Source organism: Hemicordylus capensis, chromosome 1 (assembly GCF_027244095.1).
Source record: "Hemicordylus capensis ecotype Gifberg chromosome 1, rHemCap1.1.pri, whole genome shotgun sequence".
Taxonomy (NCBI): Eukaryota; Metazoa; Chordata; class Lepidosauria; order Squamata; family Cordylidae; genus Hemicordylus; species Hemicordylus capensis.
Genome location: NC_069657.1, coordinates 195,014,110 through 195,031,973, shown reverse-complemented (window position 1 = coordinate 195,031,973; position 17,864 = coordinate 195,014,110). Strand labels below are relative to the sequence as shown.

Below are 17,864 nucleotides of genomic sequence, written 5' to 3'. Positions count from 1 at the left end.
GTCCAATGATGTCAAACAAATAATAATAGGCTATAAATCAAATATATCTGCTTATATATAGTAGGACTTTAGTTTTTATAATTCTCAGTTTTTAGTTTTTTAAATGACTTTTAATTTGAAACTTAAAAAACAACTGCAAGTCTCATTGTGGTTTTAGCTTGAATTAACTTGTTTATTTTAATTGGGTTAATTTTATTAGTCTTATTTTGCATTGTATCTATTTTATAAATGTTGTGAGCTGCCCCAAGCAGTCATGAACCGGAGGGGCGGGGTATAAATATTTTAAACAAACAATAAGAACAACAGGTTTTAAGAATAGGTTAAAAGTCTCACCTGTTTCTATTCAACAGTAGCAATAGGATTCAAGTCTAGTTGTGACCAGGGTTCAACACCAAATTTCTCCAAAGTAAAATCTGAAAGCGAATGCCAGGGTTCCTCCAAGGAGAAACTGAAATTCATAGAGGAATTTCAGGGTTTACATCAGAGAAATTTCTCAGTTTCTCCTGTGATTTAGTCACAACTAACTTAAATCCCATTACTGTCAATAGGACTTCATCATGACGACTAAATGGATCAGGCTACTGAGTTATTAGAAGTCCTTCCCTGAGTGCTACAGGCCATCCCATAATCTTTCCTTCCCAAGGCTATTTTTTTCTCCTAGTGGGCTGAATTCCTGTCACAACATCCAACTAGAAGAAAAGTATCCAGGGGAGCAGGTTGTGGGAGAAAGCTCTAGCACCTCTATTGCTTGCTGCTTCCCCACTTGACATTCCACTCGGCCCACCCACCACTTCACAGTTGTTCTATGCAATCCGTATTCTAAGACAAGTCATGGTTCTAGTCTTGGTTTGATAGTTAGACTCTGTTTTGGCACAATCATCCCATAATCAAGTCTTGCCTTTTCGCCCTGTATTCCAATCCCAGGAGCGCCTTCTGGACCACGGAGGCCGGGTAATCCTGGTTCTCCCTGCAATGAAAATAGTGCTGCTAGCATATTGTTGCATATACGAAGAGCTGGTATAGTAGCGCAGTGGCCAGAGACTGTGCTGTGAATCAGAAAGACCCCGTTTCAAATTTCCCTTCCATCAAAAGCTCACTAGAAAGTCTTAGGAAAGCCACCCCCTCTCAGCCTCAGCCTAGGGTTGCCAACTCTGAATGGAGCTATTCCTGAAATATTCCCCCACCCATATGTTTCCCAACATCAAGCCACTGAAATCTCCAGGTTTGCTTTGCTTTCAGTAGTCACCTGGAGATTGATACCAATTTCTGGAGATATCAGTGCAATCCTGGAGTGTTGGCAACCCTACCTACTTCAGCTCCTATCTATATGGAGATAATACTGTTAGGTAAATATCCCTCCTGGCTGAATTATTGTATGTAATCATAACAACACATCATGTACTTATTAGTTGGAGTTTATATTCCCCCTATCATGCAGACATAGGGCAATAACATTTTTAAAAAGCAATAGTGAATTAAAATGACTCCCACATTTGGTTAAATCTACCACCAAATGCAACCCTGAACAGAATGAGCCCAATATGCAGTTGGCCACAGCTGTCCTTCCAAGTGTGTAGATTATATTGTTGATCAGTTATATTCATACCAATTGTTATAAACCTAAAAGGCTGAGTCTTTCTTTCACCAGTTGTGGTTAAATGACAAATACGAAAGTCAAGCCACATATGATATGGGCAATTTTGTATATGGATTAGGTAGTCATCTCATCACAACATACAGAATTATCCCCTGGCTATGGATGAAACTAGCCAAAATTTACCAGGCTTCTAGTACCTTGAAAAGTCTGCTTGATGGCATATTGCCGAATTCTGACAATTTTAGAAACTGGCAAATTGGAAACAAACCAACCTTTTGTCCTGGTGCTCCATCTTCTCCAGGAAGGCCAGGTAGGCCTGCCAGTCCTGAAGAACCGGGCTCCCCCTAATATAAATAGAAGTGAAAATATTGGGAAAGTGTCTGGTTATTGGCCTTGCTCCCAAAAGGATGATGTGTGCATTTCATACTGGACTAGGAACAAAGTCTATAGTTCATAATGCTGGATTTCTGAAAAGAGCATCTGGGGGTATAGCAGCACAGGATCCTAGGAATGTGACTTCACAAATGATTAAAGGATTGTTCAGTTTCTTTAAAAATTGCTTTATTTGCTAAAATTAATCACTGTAATTAAAATGAAAATTGTGTTGTAACCACTGTGTTAAAGGAGACTTTAATTCCACCACTTCCTGATGTAACTGTAAAAACAGTGCAGAGCATCGAGACTAGTTAGCCATGGCCATTGAAATAAATGAAGAAATTAGTAATGACTAACTTAAGTCCCATTAATTTCAATGGGACTCAGTCTTGACTAACTTAGTCTGGGTAGTGCCCATTCCTTCTATCACCCTTTGCTGCTGTCCCCAGTATCACTCAGGCCTCCTGAATACATAACGAACCAAACCCATGAGGTTTCAACAGTGAGGGCTGCTCATGCCATTCCTGGCACTGAATGGTTGGCAGGCACTCAGACTTGAGGCACTGAAAAAGTGGTTGGTGCTATCAGTTTTGACAGGGTCACTTACAAGTTTGAAAGAGGAAAGGATGCTTTCAACTGCCTTCTCCCTTTCTTTCCGATTGGAGAAGGTGTGGCTGGACTGAGGCTCCCCCCCTCCTCCAACCCACTCTCTCTCGGGCCCCTTCTCTAAGTTATCAGAACTAAGTTGTCTAGGCATGTGCATAGTATTCTACAGACAGTTCACTACTGAATGCATACCTTCAGACTGGGATCATTCTCTGTTACTAGAAAGGGAAAGTATTGGGTTCTTTAGAAAGTTATAAGGTGATGCCCAGAGGGAATTTCACTGCAGAAACAGAGCAACTCTCATGAAGACAAGATCAAGACAGTGTCTGTGTCTAAGATAATGTTTGGGCAAGTCTGTCAAAAGCCAGAGTTCCAGGAAGGAGGTTAGGGGCAGGAATTGAGAGGCAGCAGGGACAAAGTGACCATCAAATTATGATCTTACCTTTGCACCGGGTTCTCCAAGACCCCTTTCTCCTGGAGCTCCAGTTTCTCCTGGCAAACCTTGATCACCCTTAAACAAACAATATCCTTGAAAAGTGTTAATGTCAAAGACATACAAACATTTGCTCAACATCAGAGCAGATTTTTGGAGAGACTTGGGCAACACCTCCATATATGAACACCTTCATATATGTTGCAAAATTCAAAGGATTTGAATTTCTGAGCCCATTGAAATTGATATCAGGATTCTCATTGCCTTTAGTAGATTTCTATGCTCAAATTTTGGATTGATCTTCACAGAATTAGTCATTACAGACAGAAGCGCTCAGCAGTGGGTTACTGACTCCTGAAGTTTTATCTGACTGTTTTCACTGTGTTCAGAGTCACTCTCTATATTCTTAGAACTGAGGGCAAGTTCTCATAGGCATGCTCATTATTCAGTCAGCTGGGCCATTCCCAGATGGCAAGTTTACTTCAAAGTACCCAGGGAGTGATGGGTATGCATTCACACATCAGGGGGATTTACCTCCAAGTCCCTGCAAGATATCAAGGTGCACACAATACACAATTTGGGTTTTCTCCTGTGCGCTGGAGTTTAGCCAGAATTATGCCTGTGCTATAACTTTCACTTTCTACATGGTTTTTTGGAAGTATGGTGAGGCCATAGTGGTCTTATGGAAGTAGATACTAAATAAATAAAGAGAAATAAAAAAGGATCCATTGACACCAATGTAAATTTCAGAGTCAAAAGACCTAGAAGATGAACACCATTTTAAAGGCAGACTTTATATAAGGAGGGAGAGTTCCCTATGTTAGCGTTGAGGTTGCAAGTTGGCAGTCTTGCAGAAGACTCCCTAAAAACAAGTAAAAATATTTTATTGAAAAAATGTTTTTTATTCATTTAAATGAAAGTTTTTAGATACTCAGACCATGCATGCGCAGTGCGGGGGGGGGGAGGTGTGGCATCCTGCCAACTCTAGAAAACCATGGGCCAGAAGGGACCTGAGAAAGACCTGGGAGCAAGTGGAATGAATGGTCCATGGAAAAAATTCAAAAGGAACAGAGGGGACACCGCATCAAAACAGCCCTGTGCAAATACCCCCAGAATCTTTATATATAATTCCGGTAGATGGTCCATGTGCAGCGTGTTCCAATGCGAGGCAGGGAGAGTTCTACAGCAAGCAGATTGGCCGGGCCTGCGGCCGGGTGGAGGCTGGTGCAGCAAGCAGATTGGCTGCGTGAGCCTCCAAGGACGGAGAACAAACTGGGACTGTTGTGGCTGGTGGCTGAGAAGGGGGAGAGCGGAGGAGGAGGTGGATGGCAGGGTGAGGAGGCGGCGGCGGGTCTTGGCAGAGGCGGCGGCTCTAACCTCAAGTGGGCTAACTTGTAGACCACCTAACCAATTTAGAGCAAATTTGGTGCAGCTGTAGTGAGCAACACAAAGGGACATCTCAATGGCATAGTTTGTGATGATGCCACCCACCCCAGTTCAACGTGGCAGATGCATGAATGTCTGAGGTGCAAGTGGGAACCGATTGGGACCAAATTTGGTACAGTTGTAGGGACACATAGAAACACCTCAAAAGTGATGACGTCATCCACATCAATTCAAGATGGTGCACGTGAGCTAACCTGTGAACTGCCTAACCAATTTGGACCAAATTTTAGACCAGTTGTAGGGATAGTAAAAGGAAAGTAGGCAGATTAGTTCTTACCAGAACGACATGTTATTGACTTGGGTTAATATTTAGATATTTGATGGGGAGTGCTTACAGTGTGGCTCTCACCATAAGGGGATAGCAACAGTTCCTGTTTATACCAACATAGCATCCCTCCCAGTGGCTATTGCTGGTGTCTCCTTCAAGTTTATATTTAGATTGTGAGCCCCTTCAGAGACACTGAGCCATTTTCTTAATCCATTTGCTATGTAAAATGCTTTGAGAATGTTCTTATTAAAAAGCTGTATACAGATATTATTATTATCATCATTAATAATAATAATAGTTATTGTAAATATTAAATGCTGCTGAACTGCTGTTTTGTATAGTTAAATATTGATATTACATAACTGAAATGCTGGTATTCTATTTATGATATGTTTATTGAAGTGCTTTACTATGTTATGTATTATTAAATTATATTTTTATTCCTGCTATATGTATCATTATTTTATATTACTGCATTGATTGTTTTGGTCCTCATTATTGTTCCAAGGGTTTTTCTTGGAAAATAAGAAAAATATGCAATGAAACAAAAATATGTTATGTGCATCTTTTTGCTCAGTCAGACAGTAGTGAAGACATGTAATATGGGCAATAATGTGGGCAACAAATACTTATTTTATGTTCTAAATGCTTTATCATGTGACTCATCATGTTTTGGATTTTCAAACAGAGGACTTTTGGGAACTGGAAATGATAATTCTGTACATTAAAAAGAGACCTCAGGCCAGGAGGACAACAATTAAGGCATTACATTGACCATAGCTGGCTTAAATGTTGGCACTGCTAGTGGCCATGCCTCTTACACTGGCCAAATCCCCTAACACAGACACCAACTTTAAGGGGCTGGGTCAGTCGGGGCAGCAGCACCCCAACTCCCTCTTCTCCCTCTGCTCAGTGGCTCCTGGGCATGTGAGGATGGGATTTTAAAATCTCATCAATGATTCTGAAGCCAGTGAGCAGCAGGAGAAGGGAGAAAGGGGAGGTAGCATGCAAGATATCACCTCTTCCTCCTTACTCTGCTAGCTGGCTTCTGCACATGTAGGAATGGGGTTTTAAAACCCCATCCCTAGACACAGGGATGGCGGTGGGTGGCACAGAGAGGCAGGTGAAGTGATGCCCATGGGCAGCAGGAGCAGGGTGCCCAACTCACCGCACCAAGGTTGTCTCACATTGCCTCATTAGCAAGCTGCCTCTGACACTGACTCCCAGTGTTTATTCATAACAAGTAATTGCCAGTCAACATGTGCTTGGCAAATAATCTTTTTTAAGGAACACAATGAAAATAAGCCATCTTTAGAAAATGACATTTGAGATCAAAAATCAAGCAGTCCATTTGTTTCAGCTAAACAGTCTCACCTTTGGTCCAGGTAGCCCCTGTCCAGGAGGCCCTCTTGGCCCTGGTGGTCCTTTAGGGCCTTCTACTCCCTTGAGAGGATGACAGAGTATTAATCTTATTAGCATATATTCCTCCAATAAGACATACATATTTCTTTTAAAAAGAAACTACACACATAATAACTCACCTTCTCTCCTTGAATTCCAACACCAGATAATCCAATAGGCCCAGGCAAACCAGGTGGACCAATTTCACCCTGATAAACACAGCACGGTTACTTACTGCCTCATAGAGATACATGGCGTATCTTGTAAACTGCTAAATCTTTATTGGGTACAATTCGATACAGCTCATTTAAAGCCAATGGCATAGCCTCAGTGCAAAGGAGTTAGCAAACTTCTATATTTTTCAAGGACCTGTTTATATAGCTTTATGTATGCTGTCTCAACCATAGAAAGGAACATGTACAGTTTCTATTTTTATTCATTTCACAGTGTAACTTTCCCACAGAATCAAATGCTTTTTAGTTCATCTCACGTTTTACCATGAAGGAAAGTTAAAATGGGCTTGAGATAGTTTATTGGACATAAATCTATCCACAAGCGACAGTATTGTTCAAGGTCCATTGAAAGAAGCAAACTCTTGCTTTTGCTTCATTACATCCTTTGTAACTAGTATCAGTCACAGGGCATTCAGGTTTACTTGAGACTTTGTAAACCCCCTGACATATTTACTGCTTACCTTTTCACCCTTGATGCCAGTGCCTGGTTGCCCACGCGGTCCCTTTGGGCCATCAAAGCCACGATCTCCCTGTGCAAAAACAAGATCACATGGCAGTTAGCAACTGTGATCAGTACTTTAATCCTGGATTCTACTGAGCTCAAATGGACTGACTGCTATGTTGTTCAAAATACTAAGAATGCAAGTGCTTGATGTTTTTTTCTGTGCTTGATGAAAGTGCTTGATGTTATTTTCTGAAGAGGGCTTTTTGAGAGCACTGTTCAATGTACAAGTAATCACAGAAACATTAATACACCCCCACCCTCCTTATTTCCACTTCAGATGTGTTGGGTCCAGACCTGAGCTTTCCATGTCAGTGGAAACACTTCACTGCATGACATATGGCCTCCTTGATCCACATAGATCTAAATGTTGATAGTTCTTTGCCTTCATTTCAAATACTCTGCAGCCATGTTATTTTATAATTCTATTACAATAGAAAGTATGTATGTATGTATGTATGTATGTATGTATGTATGTATGTATGTATAGTATTTACTATCTGAGAAAGATCTCCAAAATTTCTCCTTGGCAGAAATGCTGACTTCTATTCAAATTTCAATTTCTTCTTAGGAGGAAACCAAAATACTCTTCAAATTCCTTCAGATTGCACTCTGGAGAAATTTCCGTTCTAGTCCTACCCCTTTTTGAAATAATTACAGCTTCCAATACATAGGATGTCACTGCAGCTTTAACATAATTAAACAGAGCACCCTATTAAAACAAGGGACTCCAATTCCATGGGATACCTCTAAAAATGCCATGACTTTTTTGTTGTAGGAATGAAAACAGAAAACTTCTCAAAGGAAGAAATTCCAGAGCCCTGGTGCCACTACTGTAAAGGCCCTGCTTCTTACTCCTACTGATGTCTCTTTGGAAAATGCTCACAGCAGACCCTCTTTTGATTATCTGAACAAGAAAAGGATCATACAGAGAAACGTGTTCCCTAAAGTATGCTCGATCCAGCATGTATGTATGTTTGTTTACATTTACTTCCCACTCTAAGCAGAGATTTACATGGTTATGCTTATTCTCACAACCACCCTGTAAAGTAGCTCACTCTGAGAAATAAGTGACTGACCCAGAGTTACCCAGTGACTTTCATGGCTAAATGGTGATTTAAACTTGGGTCCCCCCAGTCCCAGTTCGACACTAAACAAACCACTAAACCATCCTGATTCTCTGTTTAGGGCTTTAAAGGTTAAAATCAGCATCGTGAATTGTACCTGGACTAACTGGAACCAAGTGTCAATCCCTCAAAATGGGTGGACTATATGTTCATAGCTGATCCAAAGAAACTCACAATCCAGTGGTGCACACATGCAGCACAGGGCTACTATATGTTTCTAGCTTCCCAATGGATGGTCAGTACTGCCAGCTCTGACTGAATCAATCACCCACTGAAGGGCTGGGGTGCCTGAATGTAAGCTCCCCTTCCACTTTCTTCATTAGGCCCTCTCCCAGACAGGTGATCAGTGCAATCGAAACAGAAAGCATGCACTGAGGCTGTTCTCACGAGCAGCCAAGCCTGGGCTTGACTGCCCGTGAGAACTGCTGGGATCCACGCAGATCCTGGCAGTGCTAAACCCAGCCCTGAAGCCTGGCTCTCAGTCGAGGTTCAGGGCACAAATGCACCCTTAACCTGGCTCCTGGGGCTGGGATCATGTGTCAGCATGAGCTGCTTGATACAGAGATGGGCGCCTAGAGCACCATCTCCTGTGGGAATCCCCCAGTGCACTGCACATGGTGTGTGGTGCACTGTGGGATTCTTGGAGGCTGGGGCAATGAGTCCCGGCCTCTGTTTACCCGCGCTGCTCCCGGTTGCACTGGTCATGTGGGCATGCCAGTTGCACGCCGCAGGGACTCAGAGCATTCATCTGGGGGAAAGTGGGTTGAACCCTGCTTTTCCCCACCCTCCGCCCAACCATGCAAATGCACGGTGTGAATAGTCCAACTATCTATTCAGCATGGTGTGCTGAAAAATGCAATATTTGCATAGTCTGCAAAGATTAAAAAAAAAACTTGGACACACTTGTGTGAATGTATAAGTGAAGTTATGCAAAATGTGTTGGTACTTGTTTCCTCTTCTATCTTCTGTTGGAGCAAGACTGAATTCTAGTCACTTTGGAGTCTGGGCTAAATTCCAAATTGGTTAATCACATTCATTCTGCCTGTTTAAATCTCTTTTGTAGTTTCAGTGTGTTCTTAGCTTCACTAAGCTGTCGTAAAGTGCTGCTGTGTGTTCACTGGGAAGCAATTCATTTCATCCATGGCATGGCTGGATTTCTAGAAGCATTATCCTATCAGCATTTTTTGCCTTTACATATAAAATATGCTATAAAAACACATCATCGAAAGCATTAGAAGCATGATCCTTCTGACGTATGTAGAGCATCCTGGTGCAGAGAGTTTCCCATAGGGTTTAACCCAGTCCTGTTTTCCCTACTTCCCATCCTGTGTGCAAACAAGCTTTGCCTCCTCCTTCTCCTCAGTATTTGTGCCAGGCTTTGCACCAAGCCGTTATAATGAATGGGAAACTTATGAACACCTCCCATAGATCCATCCTGCCCACCCCTCTGCTTGGGCAAAGTGTTGTATCCTGCTCTCCCATGGAGACAGAGGCAAGGTGAAGCCGCAGGACCTCAGAGAGATTCAAGATAGCAAGTTGATCCAACAGCTCCCTAGCTCCAGCTGAGCCTTTCTCTGCCATGATGTTCCTCTCTCAGGCTCCACCCATCTGGTGCAGAGGGTTGATCCTTAACGACTTAATCTGATGCATTGGGTGCCTGCCCATGCCATGGTGGGACAGTGCAAACAAGGCTCTGTTACATGCCCTATGAATATTCCTTCATGTTCAGGTATGGCTACATGTGGGGAATGGTCTTGCCCTGTAGACATTATTGTGTTTTCCTTAGCACATTTCAGAATCTATATAAAATTTTAGTAAGAAAATGTTGCATATCAGCTAAGGTCATTTACCTGGAGATTTTCTTAAGATGAAAATCACCATACTTTACCATTCGGGTCATGCCACTAATGGGTACTATTTCATGATATGTTAAATATCCCCAGGATCAGCTCAGCATAATGACTCTTAGGGTCAATATCATATAATAATTACGATGGCAGTGTTAAGCTCACTATGCTGACTACTGAATGTACAGATTTCTCGGTTTTGCATTCCTTTGCATTTGACATTGAAACGGTCTTAACTTTATGCCTTTAACTTGGCACTTAACTGAGGTTTTTGCCATTACAGTTCTGAATATTTTTTAAAGATACTGATAAGATAACTAGTCATGTACTAGTTGAAGTGCACATCATGATCAATAATGTCTAAGTGATACTTGCTACTAAATAAGAATTATCTTATACTGGAATATAGTATTCATCATGATGGTTCCTCTGCCAATCCTCCCGAATCTTAAAAAAATAATTTATTGTCCATATCTAAAAATAAATCTGGCCTTTTGTTCAAAATTTCTCCCTTATCTGAATAAAACATTGCTTCTTAAAGAATAAACCTTTTGGGGAAGGAGGCATATAATTCCGACAACATGTTTATAAAGAACCCTAACGCTTACCTAAAAAAAAAGTATTATCTGCAAATATATGGAAATAAGCCATCCACTTTCTAGCTTTCTGTCTCTACTAGTTCAGGCTTATTGATTTGTTCTTAAAAGCACTAGGAAGACAGAATTCTTAGAAAACAACCATCTGCTCTGACCTTAATTATTCAGTGTCACCAGCCAGAAAGAACATTTTAAACTTAAAACAGAGTTTTAACAGAGTTGAAGAAGTTTTGTGTAGGATATACATTAAGTTAAAATATGCCCATCTCAATTTTTGCATAGGAAAAAGTAAAATTCTAGCCCTCATTGTTCCATTTCTGAATAATAATTTTGAACATTTGAGGCTAACCATACAAAGGCTCTTATTTTGCCCAGGAGGGTAAAACATGCAATCAGCAAAACAGCATCTATGCAGCATACTAATGCAAATAATGTTGTGCAAACGAAATACACTAAGAAAATTAGCAATCTTCCAACTGTTGTTCGTGTTGCTTTTAGTGCTGAATAGATTGCCAGCCAGTTCCATAGGTTCTAGAGCCTGGATTAATTTTTAAAAAGTGTGGTCTGCAGATACAAGAGGTGGGTACCCTATTAGCTTGTAGCAGCTTAGTAGGTGTGGGTTTATTCAGTGGCTGGCTGGGTGACTCCCTGAGAACTCGAGGTTTATTGTTTTGAATTCTATGATGGAAGAAAAGTAGGAAATAAATGAAACTACAGGAAAGCATTTCTTTTATGTTTCAGTCGGACAAAAGTAGTTGTGTGTAATACCATAAGGACGAACACTAAATGAAATGACAATGATTGGTTAAGCACTAAGGGCCCTGGATTTAAATACCATAGCAATTCTTCTTCTTATTTTTTACTTTATTATACCTTTGACCCTGGAAGCCCTTCTCCTGGTGATCCCCTTTCTCCCTGGATCCCCTGTGGTCCTTGAGGCCCCTGTAAAACAGTTTGAAAAGCAGCTCAGGAAACTATGGGAATCAATAGCAAATCAATCAAAGTGTGATCTTTATACACCTTTGTAGTTTGGAGCTTTGTTTCAACCTGCCCCAAACTGCTAAAGTCAGAAAACTATATCCATGATACATCAAGAAGCAGACAACTAAGCACGGCAGTTATAACAAGTTATGCAGGATTGTGATAGCAGTCTTATTTCCCCCCAGCATTATTGGCTAAAGAACTTAAAAATGTGAGCCTGCAAAGTTCACTCTGTAATAAACAAACCAACAAAGCAGTCAACTTCAGTTTTAACAACAATGGATCCTTATGGGATCGCTCACAGGTTTAAAGTTAAGCAAGTGCTTAAGATTCCTTGCAGGAAACTTTAAAAGAGGGAAAACCAATGGTGTTCATTTCACCTTTAGAGACTCAGTAATGGAGCATATAAATCATTATAGCATGGTCTCAGGATATAAGATCAATACAAACAAAACACAGATTCTTAAATGGAACTTGTTAGATACAGAATTACTGTATTTGAAAGACAAGATTGGATTTTAACTAATAGAAAAACCAATCAGATACTTGGGGAATAATTTAGCAGTGAATAATAAAGACCTGTTTAAGAATAATTATTTATTGTCGTAGAGCCTTCTTTTAGCAGATCGAATCAGGTGGGAAAAAATTAAATCTTTCTTGGCTGGGAAGGAGAGCATCTGTTAAAATGGATATTTTGCCAAGAATGAACTCTTTATTTCAAATGATCCCTATTAAAATTGAAGATAAGACATTGAATATGTGGCAGAGGTATATAAATTCTTTCATCTGGGCCTATAAAAAACCAAGAATCAAGTTCAGGATTACGCAAGACGCAAAAGAACAGGGAGGGCTGGCGGTTCCTAAATTGAAATGATATCATCATGCCAGCTGTTTGACATGGATTTTGGACTGGATTAGAGAACCATACGGTTTGAAGGTGGCGATGGAAGGATCAGAGCTTTTAGAAGGGTTACATAAGTATTTATGGACTAATATAAACAGGAAAGATCATGACATAAAATCCCAAACAATGAGAAGTCGTTTAAGGCAGGGAAGAGTCGCTCCTGGCTGCGCTGCAAATGTGGCGCCAGCCTGGCTCTAACTGCCCAATTGAGCCATGTGGCTCCATTTGGAAGCCAGACCACGGCTCCTGCATCTGACATGGGGGCGTAGCTTGCCCCCGCATCTGATGTCAGATGCGGGTGTGTGTGAGAGGGGCCGCTGTGGGCACGTGCTGCTCGCGTTGTGGTTCTACATCAGGGCACAGCATCCCTCCCGTGGCTGTTGCTGGTGTCTGCCTTCTGTTTCTTTTTAGATTGTGAGCCCTTTAGGGGCAGGGAGCCATCTTATTTATGTATTTGTTTCCCCCCTATGTAAATTGCTTTGAGACTTTTGTTGAAGAACAGTATATAAATATCAGTAGTAGTACTAGTAATTAGCAGAGTTCATCCTCAGTTCCAAGGATTATTAATAAATGTTTTAACTTGTCATGGCAAGTCATTAAATGTCCAAATAAGATCTGCACAATATTTATTTGTTTGTTTGTTTGTTTATATTTACATTTATATCCCGCTCTTCCTCCAAGGAGCCCAGTACATGGCTATGACATTTACTAGGAAAAACATGTCCCAAACCAAAATTATCTGGCTGATAGCTAAATTTCATCCTCATGTCCAGCATTTACCACTGAATGTAGTATCATAAGCCGCATGAGAGAAACATTTCTGACATTTGTTTATGCCTAGCATTATCACTAGCTGCCACTGTCCAGAAGCAGCCTTAGATTGAAAACAAACACAACTTCTAAGCAGTTTGCACAAATACACTAATTCTGCCCTGAAAACAAATGCCACATAATGCAGCAAATATGTCTTCAAACCACTTCTATCAGTCCTTAGGATATATTTCTTCTTCTTCTTACACAGGAACACAGGAACATTTGGATGAAAATTGCCTGCCTTAATAGTTTTTTTAAAACTTTGAAATGTTATGTTGCTGGTGATTTTCTTCTTTTTCTACAGATTGATTCCATTTATCCCTTGGGCTGTGTTTGTAAATCTATATTTTATATTAAATCTAATAACACCATTTCTAACTCATGTAACAGCTAAGCATTGTTTTAAAAGAGTGTGAAAAGACAGACCTTTCCTACAGACACTGTTCTCAAGTGCAGCCTAACCCAAGCTAGGGAAACCCAGCTTGGATTAGGCTGCGCATGGAAACTGCTGGGATTGGGCCCAATTTTGGTGGGGCGGTGCCACCTAGCCCTGCTTTGGTACCCAGCTCTTAGCCGGGGTTAAGGGCTCAAGCAAGTCCTCAACCCAGGCTCCAGGATCATGTGTTTGCTAGGGCTGTGTCCCCAGCAGACACAGAGATGCCTAGACCACCCGTCGCATGGTGCATTGTGGGATCTGCAGAGGCCAGAAGACACACACAGAAAGGGGCTAAATGAGAAGCCAGCTAAGAAGGAAAGGTTTCGTGCAAACAGATAATTTTGATATTATTGTTAAATAGAGATAGCAACAAGGCTGTCCAAATGTCAGCTGGCAGAGAATTCCAAAGACAAGAAACTGTAAAATTGAAAGGGTTGATTTGTGGAGTCAGGAGCATAACTAGGGAAGTAGAGCTCTGTGTTTGCCACTCTCCCTGGCAGCCCTGCTGGGTTTTTTGTGCATGCACCAGTGATGTCCCTTACGTGTGATGCCACACGCTGGGGACATGGTCAGAACCGCCAGAAGGGCTGCGTGATCTCTCTGGAGCTCATTCACAGCTAGCGCTTTGTTGCTGGGTGCTTGTTTTTTCCTTTCTTTCCCTTGAGGGTGAAAGAAAATAGCACAACTTGGATAGATTAGAAAGCTGAAAACAGAAACTGGCAGTTGCTTGTATTAAAAAAATGGGTTTTGGGGGGGGACCAAACCAGAAAAAAATCCATGATTACTCTGAGATTATGCATCTGAAAAGAATATAGCAAAGCCTAATAACAACCCCCAAAATGGCAGAAGAACATAAGAAGCAAGAATACAAACAAGAAACTAAATTTTAGATCACAATTCAAGAAAAACCGATAGAAGAAGGAAAACAAAATAACCAGAAAGAGAAGAAGGTGAAAGATCTGAGACGGAGAGATAAAGTTGGAGATCATCTTCATAAGAATAATCACTAACTTGAAAATAACTTATAAGAAAAACAAAATGAGAAATAAAATAGAAAAGGATCAAAAACTGAATTTTGAGATAGCCCACAATCAGAACACTCCGAATACTATCTTTTTCTTTATTCCAGCTTAGAGATTTTTTCCAAAAACAAGAGGGAGATAATAATGAGATGTTTTCAGAGGGACACCAATATTATCCCTCCAATTTCTAAGGGATTCCCTTTACCCATGTAGAATACATACCGGCAAACCTGGTTCTCCTACTCCTGGCAAACCAACTGGGCCTGGTCTTCCGGTTAAGCCAATGTCACCCTTCAGAAAGAGATATAGAAATGTTTGGATTTTAACAAAACAAAATAAAGAGGCAGCATTCTTTGATTTGACATAATGTGCTTGAGAACATTACAATATAAGGAAGTGAAGCAAGTCTTATCTTGGACTAAAACTTTTTTTAAAAAAAGTCAAATTCTTGTATCAATGAATTACTGAGAGCTATACACTGATTCTTTTTTTTAAATGGCATGAATGCACTTGAATCGTATCCAGAATATCTTTCAGGTTTTACAAAGACGTCATTTATTCTTGTTAAGTTTTGATCCGGTCATATATTATTTCAGCAGCTGTTCTTCTTTGTTCTACTGCACAGAAAACTCTATATGATTGGCATTTTTTTTTACCTTTGGGCCAGGCAATCCCACTCCAGTTTCTCCAGTCAATCCCGCAGGGCCAGGGAGGCCCCTTTCCCCCTTTCAAAAAGGCAAAAGAAAAGTGTGTTCAGCTTTTTGGTATTGCTCCTTTTGTCTTAGGTTGACATCTTTGAATTATACATACATAATAGTGTTTTAGTTATTTAACTGCTTGGTGTGAGGATGGGAGTTAGGAAAGGTTCAATGTAGCAAGAATGGGAAAATACAAATAAAAATGGATGAGCAGCTTTTGATTTTGTTGTTTTTGCTCATAGCTTCCCTATATATTTATTATGGAGAGTGGCCGCAAGGGCCCAAGGCTGAGTGTTCTCCATCAGGATGCTCAGGAGCAGATTCTGTTGGATTCTGCTCATGGGTGCATTTGAAGATTCTCCCCCACCTCTTTTTACTGAATTTTCTCCCGAACCTATTCCACTCCCAAACTGTCAGGGAGAGAACTTGAAACCTTCTGCTCTTCCCAGAGTGGCTCCATCCCTTGAGGGGAATATCTTACAGTGCTTACATGTGGTCTCCCATTCAAATGAGGATTTGTTTCTCAAGCTTTCCCTCTGTCTGCACCTCTCTTCTGCTTACTGAAGTTGACTTTCCAATATAAAGTACTATTTGATACAAATTGGGGTTTAGGCTCCATCTTCAGCCTTCACATATCTATGATAGATTTGATAATGAAAGGCATCACATTTTGGGGGTCTTCAGGGCAATTAATATTGGAGTTAGGAACATAGGAAGCTGCTGTATACTGAGTCAGACCATTGCTCTATCTAGCTCAGTATTGTCTTCACAGACTGGCAGCGGCTTCTCCAAGGTTACAGGCAGGAATCACTCTCAGCCCTATCTTGGAGAAGTCAGGGAGAGAACTTGAAACCTTCTGCTCTTCCCAGAGCGGCTCCATCCCTTGAGGGGAATATCTTACAGTGCTTACATGTGGTCTCCCATTCAAATTCAACCAGAGTGGACCCTGCTTAGCTATGGGGTCAAGTCATGCTTGCTACCACAAGACTAGCTCTCCTCTCGTATGTACAGAGGGGTTAGATTGTTTATATGCCCCACCTGTAGCAGAAGTGCACAAGTAAGAGGAGCACTGCTAATTAATGTTGTCTGGAAAGATAGAGCTAAAGTTATAAGTAAAGTAGTTTATTTAGGAAATACATCAGACAGACAGAAAGCCTATGCGGCTAGCTGCTAACTACATCAGGAGTGCGGGGGAGGAAAAAGGCACAAGTCTGTCTCTCAGGTGAGAAAATAAAACCCAAGACTATCAGTCTAACAAAGAGGAACCAGGACAGAGACGGTGTGGTCAGAGGAGATTCCCTTACTAGCTCTAGCCCAGTTTCCCTAGTGGCCAATAGGGTTGCTGGTGCTAAGAGTTGATCCCTTCGGGAGCTACATAATGAAGACCAAGGGCTGGAAGTCCAGGAGGCTCAGACAGCCTAGGCTACAAGGTCATTAACATGAAGGGGGGGGGGAATGAGGCTGTATGAGGATGTTCATGCAAATTTATTTCCACATATCTATATGGGATCTGAACAGTGAGCTGTTAGTCCAAGCCTTCCTCTGGAACAAAGAGTGAGAGAGAAAGAGTGCACCAGTAATGGAAACTCTAGGGCTTCTAGTTTGACAGAGAGAACTGTGCTACCCTATGTGCCATGCTCTCTGAAGAAGGATCAATCCCAGAGTTCTATTATTATAGGTATTTCCTGTGCACGGGCAAGAGTTGCTAAGAGGATGTGGCATCTGACTGGCAGCAGAAGGGAGAGACAAGCATTATAATGACTGGGGACAGAGATCGGAAAGATGTTGGGACACAGAGCTGCTGACAGAACGGACAGGCTCAAGAACGTACATGAGTCAATGGGTCGACTTCTAATCTCCATAGACGTAATGAGAATAGATCCCAGGCACAAAGAACAGGGGCTAGAGGGCATGAATCAGTGCACGCTTGTATAATTAATATGTATATATGCCCTACTGTCATGTCTAGCTGTAAACACTAATCAGGCAGCCAGAAACATAAGAACTTTTTAAAAAGGGAAATAAAAGATAACTATCTTTTAGATTATTTAACCAAACAATAAATAAATAAAGACGCTTAAAGACACCAATCAATCCTTTAATCTTTTTAAAACAGACAAGGCATTTTGTGGGTGAGAGGGGAAATGGACCTGGAGAAATTATGCATGGTTACTGATGAAGACGTCTAGAGATGCCAAGTTTGTTAATTAGACCTTATATCATGTGGCACTATAATTTTAATTGGAGACGAACACATTTAGTGTTAGTCCTCATGGTATTTCACACAACTATTTTTGTCCAACTTCTAATATATTTTATAATCAAGCCAACAAGCTGAAATCCACTTGGATATTGACCTTCTGAAGTTGTCTAGTGTGTTTATTGTCTTAATTTTTTTAGTTGTTGTTTGTTCAGTTGCCAGGAAATCAAATGAACATTGAATCCTTACAAAAGGATGAGCTCCACATGGATCTCAGCCCAGTGCGGCAACAAAAATCATTGTGACATGGCAGAAAGCAGGTTATGTGGATTCACTAATCAGTACTGCTGTACGGGGTCATTCTGGAGAGAGATGACCC

At 41.1% G+C, this 17,864-nt stretch overlaps 1 protein-coding gene across 11 annotated transcripts in view; it reads right to left on the bottom strand.

Moving 5' to 3' along the window:
• LOC128339600 (collagen alpha-1(XXVIII) chain-like) overlaps nucleotides 1-17,864 on the bottom strand; it is a 78,091-nt gene that overhangs the window by 36,034 nt on the left and 24,193 nt on the right. For all 11 annotated transcript variants that reach the window (XR_008313113.1, XM_053283786.1, XM_053283789.1 and 8 more), the window contains 9 exons: nucleotides 15,244-15,312; nucleotides 14,810-14,878; nucleotides 11,305-11,373; nucleotides 6,821-6,889; nucleotides 6,267-6,335; nucleotides 6,100-6,168; nucleotides 3,021-3,089; nucleotides 1,870-1,941; nucleotides 899-967 (listed from right to left, as the gene is read on the bottom strand). Coding sequence is in view for 10 of the 11 variants with exons in the window: in XM_053283786.1 (XP_053139761.1) it covers nucleotides 899-967; nucleotides 1,870-1,941; nucleotides 3,021-3,089; nucleotides 6,100-6,168; nucleotides 6,267-6,335; nucleotides 6,821-6,889; nucleotides 11,305-11,373; nucleotides 14,810-14,878; nucleotides 15,244-15,312 (624 nt within the window). In the remaining variant the exon portion in view is untranslated. The remainder of the gene's footprint in view (nucleotides 1-898; nucleotides 968-1,869; nucleotides 1,942-3,020; nucleotides 3,090-6,099; nucleotides 6,169-6,266; nucleotides 6,336-6,820; nucleotides 6,890-11,304; nucleotides 11,374-14,809; nucleotides 14,879-15,243; nucleotides 15,313-17,864) is intronic.